Source organism: Saccostrea cucullata, unplaced genomic scaffold (genome assembly GCF_032062105.1).
Source record: "Saccostrea cucullata isolate Sc308-1 unplaced genomic scaffold, CSIRO_AGI_Scuc_v1 ctg1431, whole genome shotgun sequence".
Classification (NCBI taxonomy): Eukaryota; Metazoa; Mollusca; class Bivalvia; order Ostreida; family Ostreidae; genus Saccostrea; species Saccostrea cuccullata.
The window spans coordinates 71,023-78,837 of NW_026934099.1; the positions used below are offsets into that span (position 1 = coordinate 71,023).

The 7,815-nt window shown below is 36.6% G+C and overlaps 1 protein-coding gene across 1 annotated transcript; it reads left to right on the plus strand.

The window, feature by feature from the left end:
• The first annotated feature begins 532 nt into the window (after nucleotides 1-532).
• LOC134239946 (uncharacterized) lies at nucleotides 533-889 on the plus strand. The gene has a single exon (XM_062722073.1). The coding sequence runs from the start codon at nucleotides 533-535 to the stop codon at nucleotides 887-889; it is 357 nt and encodes a 118-aa protein (XP_062578057.1).
• Nucleotides 890-7,815: the final 6,926 nt, after the last annotated feature.

Genomic DNA, 7,815 nt, shown 5'->3' on the forward strand with positions numbered 1-7,815 from the left:
TTAGGTTTCCGCAGAGGTGCAGAAGCATGTGCAAGTTTTAGTGGGTTAACATCAGGTTTAGGTAGACTTGTACATGATTTGGTTAGTAAACCTATGTCTAACGGGTTTGATAAACTTACATGTCTTTGTAGGTTCGTAAGTGATGTCTAAGGAGATTGATGAGTTTGTCTGAGGGCGGAAGCTCCGCCGAGGCAAAGATGTGTAACTTATGGTTTCCGAGAGGAACCTTTCTCGGAGGTTGGTAATCCGCATTGGGTCGTAGCTCAGGGGATTTCCCCTGGGTTGGCGGACTTGATTACACAAGCAGATGTGGCTCGAATTGTGGGAGAGTGTAGAAATAGGAACTTTGTGCTAGGGGAGATAGGATTGGATTATTCCGGTCCGTCTACTCAGAGGTGTCAGAGGTTTGTGCTGGCGGAGTTTTTCCGCCAGGCGTCGTTCAGTACCGGGATGATACTGGTTTTGAGGGGGAACGCGGACGACCCTTTTGGGCCGCGTCCCTACCCAAGATTGCCTTACACTGTTGGACGGGATGTTTGTTCCCATCCTGGTACCTATCTTTGTCCGAGACTTCACAGGTGGACCGGAGCAGGTGAGACTCTGGGTGGAGTCTGGCCGACCCGTTTTCTTTGGAGTTGGAGGTCGGATCGCGGAGATGTCCGCGACCCAGTTGTCGGGAGTTAGAGCTATTCCTATGGACCGACTGCTGATCGAGTCGGACACTCCTGAATTTCTTTGTGGTGTTGAAGCACCGATGGGTCCCAGACACATCGGGGAGGTGTACCGGAGAGTCGCCGCAGCGAGGGGACAGGATGTCGCTTTGCTGGCGGGCCTAGTTTTTAGGAACTTTAGAGTGTTCTTTGGACCTCAGTTGAGGGGACCGTTTTGAACCAGTTATACCGTGACCGAGACTGGTAACTCGGATGTACTTACCTGAACTTACCTGATTTGGGAGCAGATAGTCCTGATGTCTTTGCCGCACTATAGATGTCGCCCTTAGATGAACTAAGCAGAGCCTATCCAGATGTATCAACGTTGGACCACTTGGTAGATGTTAACAACGATGGACCTTGTGGTGTTCCGAGACGACGCGGATGATGAGTGACTGTGTGAGATGAACTGTTAATTGTGATTTTTATTATTATAGAGACATTAATGTTTAAAGTTTATTATTGTGTGAATGCATGTGTATGTATGTAAGATAGGCCCTGCTAGGAGTTAATTTTTATTATTTGTATATTATAGTTTGTCCCATTGTAATTACTTTACGGGCTGGGACGCCCTCTTACAAAATGGGGAGGAATGTAATGGTCCTGGAGGAGCTAGGGACGAATTCCCTAGTAGCCTCCGATCACGTGGCCGGCAGTGATGCGGGCTGTGACGAAATCGTCACTCTCTTGCATGCTGATCGTCGACCCGACCAGACGTGTTATATTGTCCTCTGTAAGTTTGTGTAATTGTTACATATTATTGGCGACCACTAACGCAATAAAGAGCGGATCTTATCTCATAGTATTTTCCCTGATTATTCCGCCATCACAGTTCACTATGTAGATACAGGTAGAAAATACTATATACGTATACATATCATATATTCCCGTAAACACAAGATTGTCCCTCATGGACCGGGCCTTCAAATCAGTGACACTTTCTTGCAGGTTTGCATTAATTTCTTTTAAATCTTTCTGTATCTTCGAATCAGAGATTGTCTGTAGCTGCGTGTACTTATCGATATCGTTTCTGTTTGCTGTAACCCCACGTTTGTTTGCCTCCGCTGTCTCCCTGACAGTGTCAAAGACATTTCAAAGAGCATTCATATTACAGTCTAATTCTTTTAGGTCATTTCTTAATGTCTTAACGTCACTGTCGTGCATATTCACATGAGATTTCACAGAACTGACCACATTACTAAGTTCATTAAAACTAGCAATTTTCTTTTCAATTTCACTTAACCTATTTTGAAGGCTGTCGTTTTTAGCTTCAATATTTGAAAGTTTTGTATCCATGTGTGTTTGCATATGTGAAAGTTGCATTATTAAAGACATCGTGAATTGATTCCAGTGTAATACATATGCCACCACAACCGTCATTATGTCCTCTACCTGCATCACCGTATATGACTGGCATTACTTTCAGATACAAGTTTGGCAGTGTCGGCGACAGACATACTGGTATTACTTTGCATACACGAAACACAATAAAAGTTACACACTTGTAAACTGACGGTACTCATCGAACTGTTCAACTTCTAATTTATGCAAACAACCTTTAAATTATACTGAAAATGCATTGTCAACATAGGTCATCTTTTCAGAATTCTCTAGGTACTTGACTATTGGACTGAGAAAGTTCTTAAATTATTAAAAGATGACAAAATTATAAATACACAACGGAGCCAATGTAAAACACAACCTACCGGTTCGGTGACCCTTGACCCATCCCAGGCTAAGGAGTATCTGATATAAACTCTTTTTTATGACCATTAATTATCGATGATCAAGAGAAAATTAATGGCAATGAAATTGAAATATATTTCAACAATTGATATTAAGTTTAATCAAGTTTTTAAAATATTTTGCGCATGGTTTACTTGTTATAATTTACGAATTATCTTATTTAAGTAACGAAAAAGTCTCATTTCCCCATGTGCACTCTAATACAATCACAAAAAGATTGGCCGCTACCGCAGCCGATAATAATTACATGTTTTATATGTATGAACTTTTACATAGAAGAGCGACCAAACATACGAGGGGTTATCAAAAAGCGCCATAAAATTAAAACCGTTTAAGGTACATCTATGAATTTTGAAATATTTAGTTTGCATAATCTTTTCTATCAAAAGAATTAACCAAGAATCATGAATTTTATTTTTTGATAAATTAGTAATGTTTTTGTGCGCAATGGTATGTCCAGGCGGCGCAACCTCGAAATCAACGTCTTTTCGACTTATATATAACTGAAAAAAACTTATTTGACATAATCATTTGACATCCAATAATCCCGTTTATTCAGGTATTTGTTGGGGAAAAATTATTCTATAAAATATGAAATTTTCTCCTAATTCTGGAAGTTTTATGAAATTTTATCGTAAATTTTACATGTAATGTCCAAACAAATGAGGCCTTAAAATTGACGTCAAGGAGGGGGGGTGTCTCCGTTTCAAACATTCTATAAAGTTTTGCCCCTGAAAAAATAGTATAGACCTAAAATATGTTGAAACTGGCTACAGAGAAATAAAATGCATCCAGAGTACTTGTCTTTTGATATCAAAATAGATTCACCGAAAAAAAAGATACACAGTTTATGTTGATTTGCAGTCAAGGTAAGAAAAATCAATCTCGTCAAAAATGACGTTGATCATGTGTTATAGGTATTGAACTCCCAAAAGCAAAATATTACGGCACAATCAAGCGTGCATCTTTCCCAATGTATTAATCCATTTGGAATATTATATTCAATGAAGGCCACTGTTCATGAAATTGCAAATTCATATAAACAAGGCGGGTTTAAGTCATTTCCAGGGAATCTCATAAAAAAGTGTATGAGGTAGAAGAAGCGGACTCGGGTGATCATATAATGTTTTCATTTTAAAATAATTTGGCAAATAATGAACATATCAGGTTAAAATTTCCGAAATTTCTTTAGTTTATGTTGCTCTATGTTCCATATCAATTTTGAAAGCCACGACTTCATAGTACTAATTTTATAGCCTCAGTCCACGAACCTTTTGATAACCCCTCGTATACATCCAGAACTTTCAGAGTACGATTTTACAAAATTAAAAAATTTGTTATTGCCTATTTATCATAAAATATAAATTAAATTCTTTCCTTCACTATTGAAGTCTAATGTATTTAACTTGGTACTTAATTATCGATTCGCTCTGATATTTGGTTGTATAATGATTACAATGTATATAAACGTCCATCTGGTCAGTCATTGTTGCTTGATGACGTCTTGTTTTCTCCTCTCACATTGGTAGCGCGTATGAACAGCGGTATGAACACAAGCTTGTAAACAAAATAAACGGCAATTCACAAACAAGGAAAACCAGAAGAAAAAAGTGTCTGTATAGATGAAAAACACAACTCATTAATTTGTTTTTGAACGACCCCATACGTTTCTTTCTTTCTCCCATGCATTTCGACTTTACAGAAAAAAGATCACTAGAACATTTGTTTATATTTAACGAAAGGTTTTGGACCTTCAAACGGCACTATATCCGAACAGTTATTATACAGCCTATCAAATATGTCACGGCGTCAACAAAAGAATTATTTACATATTTCAAAAAATACTAATTTCATTCTAAGAAAAGCCACGCAGCTGTATACAGACATTCCAAATTAATGTTTCATGGACTGACAGGTTGTTAAATTCCTCTCACTATTCACTATAATTACCCCATCCCTAAGAATGAATACAATGTCTTCCTTCTAAGCAGAGAATGTCAGTCGGTTGATTTGTTTTTGTACATGCATGTATACATGTAGTTTAAGGGTTGAATTCCGAGACTGAAAGTTACGACCTATTTTTATGTAAACCAATAATCATACATGACATGTTATGCACTGCCATGAATATGGCCAAGGCATTTGCTGTTTGTCAGACGTCTTCCATCCTTCCTACTTTCTGTCCTTCAGTCTCTCCTTCTGTCACACTTTGCCTTTAGCTCAGTTCAAAACTCAGTTTCAAACAAACTATCCAAGATATTTTTATCAATATTTATATACTGAAAGAAATAAATTAGAGTTATGCAATTGCATTAACATTTTTTTAAACTTGACTTTATATACATGTACATGTATATACCTCACTTTTCTTAAATTAGTATTTAGTTCAATTTTAAATATACCATTTAAAATGTGTTAACAAACTTCACTTGTTGATGCATATTGATGAGAGCTATTCAATGGCATCACCATTTTTGAACTTGGCCTTTCTTTTGACCTTGACCTAACTCTTTTTATCTCAATTTTAACTCTAACGAGAGTTAGTTATTGCTTAGCACAAGACCACTTGAAAAGATCAAGATCACACATACAATTATTCCTTTACAGTCCTTTTCTTAGCGAAACATTGTAAGTTGCTTCTCTTACAAGTTTTTTTTATTTGTATATCTCTAGTATGTGGCCTTTGACCTCGACTCAAGGTTACGTCTTCTAGTTCGTAGCTCCAACGGAAGACCTATTCGTTGCTTTGCAACGAGCTCGGCTCTAGTTTTCCTTATTTTAGTAAATTATTTACTCAAAAATGCTTCTATAAATTACATACTGAAAATTACTAATAAATATTATAAATTACTAAACATGATTGCTATAGCAACAAACCTTTTCACTTGAAAATTACTTAAGTAAGTTTACTTGATTTTAGTAAAATCCATATGAACACTGCAAAGGAAGGTAGCCCAGTGTAACACTTCGTCTCTCCATCATCATTAACAATCTTCTATGCACTCAGTTTGTGTCGGTCATGTTCTCTCTTGAGATCCTCTAACTCTTTCCTCAAGGCAAGGTTCACCAGTAAAGGATCAGGGTCAGGGTCACATTGTACACCTCTAAATTTTGTTTCGAAAAAAATTGAGATATATTATTTTTTTCCTGCAGAAAAAATGAAAATATTTTTACGAACTCTATTGTGAAGAAGTTTCCCTGTTGCAGCACCTACAATTCAACTCCATCCATTGCAAGATCTCTGACCACCCACCATCGCAGACTTCTGTTTTTGCAGGAACCCCCTGGTGAAAATCATACCTTGCAACGGCTAATTGTTTCTATTCTTCACCTGCATTCCTGATCTCCCCTAGCAACAACTCCCTCCAGGAATCACCAATAGTAGTCTGTAAGGAACTTAACAAATCCAAACGCATTCTGGTACACCAATCTTTGATAACAATTCATTAAGTGATAATGACCCACCACAGGTGCCATTCAACCTCATACAGCACGCATATAAATGTCACTAGTTTAAATGAATAGGTTTGGAGGTCTAAGTCTTCAACACAGCATTTGAATTCCCACAGTGGGATTCAAACAGCGACGTAAGAATCAACTTACGCCTTTAGAGCAAACGCTCTAACCACTAATGTTTTGACCATATAATGACATTCCCAGTGAGGTATACTAACATACATGCGATTTAATACAAAGATAATGAAGATGACGGGTATTTGGCTGTCATTATGTATGTCACAATGGAAAAAAACACATGAATCTAATATTATGATTTCAGGTTCTACTTAACTTGAGTACAGTCGATTGAACTCCAAACCTCAGTGCGATATCATTTTCTGCACACACACTTACGGACGATGAACATGTACAATAATCTTACTACGCCTGGCAGATCCAAATGTATTCAGTTTGACTTGGATGAAGAGGAAAGTGATATCCTTCAAACACTAGAATCGGATGGTATCAGAAATGGGGAGATCATTTCATTTACGCAATGGGATAAATTGGTGCTTGTATCTCTTGTTATCAAGTGAGGTTTCTCCATATGTATTTCCTGCTCTGGGTAGCTGGCACATATTTCTTGTTTTCACCGTTAGTCAATAATTACATATTTAGAAATAATTACCCATGACCACGTTTTTGACCTACCTTTGCATCCTAAAAATACGTTGGGTAGCAGGGTTACTTTTGTATAATTGACAAACTAACCACATATTGATGAGGTATTTGACGATAAACGCCCGAAATCGACGATTGATACATCGCTAAGTACGCCCTTGGTATATTTTAGCATATACTTCCTCGGACATTTTTAGTTTTTCTATCTAAGACGGGATTTTTGGAGTCCTTCCAGGAGAGGCATATTCATGACGTGAATTAGTTATATACCCTGAATTTCCATGCTGAGAGTTAAAACCGCAACAGGTAAGACAAAGAGAGATAGACTTTCAAGGAAATGTGAGACTTTTTAAAGTGTTTTAATAGAGTTCGAATATTTTGATGCAATACAATATTTTGTTATTGACACAATGCACAATCTCTTTCTTGGAACGATAAATAAATGTTAAAACTTTGGTTTGAAAATTTCAAATTGTCCCCGTCAAACTTGGATGCTATAGAAGAAAGACTAGAATCTTTAAATTTTTTAACTGACATAAGAAGAATCCCCTCAGATGTTTCAAGAAATAATGGTGTATTTTTAAAGCTGAACTGAAAAACTGGACAACCACATTTTCACTCAATGCTTTGTGTGGATTACTACCAGAGAAAGATTACAAATGTTGGAAAAAATTGGGATAAGCTTGTCGTCTTCTACGCAAACCATTTCTAACTCTCACAGATATTCAGAAAGCTGATCTTTTGTTACTTGACTTGTGCAAAACTTTTGAAAAAATTTTAAGATTAACAACTACATGTATATTCTAAACTGCTAAGATGGTTTAACTGTTAAGGTTAAGAAATTGCTCAATAAGTGCCCTCCTCTAGCTGTTTGCCATGGGTTGTAAACACAATATTTACGAGAAGGCCTTTATCCCCTGCCTATCAACAACCATCAACATATTACAAAAAAGTTAGACAAGAATTATGGCTTACTCATTTGCAAGTTATATGCTCATATTAGTTTTGTGGCCCATTTCTCATATTTGTCTTTTCAAACAACTTGTGCTAATGATTATACTTATGATAAGATTTATTATAAGACATAATTAAGTACATGTACTGATCTACACCTTGAAAACATCTATAACATCTTCAGGTGGAGGCAAAATTAAATTTCATTTTAGTATATGCATTTAATATACAATGATTATTAGGATGTCAAATCATCAGTAACATTTATTTCTAAATTTCAGTGCAT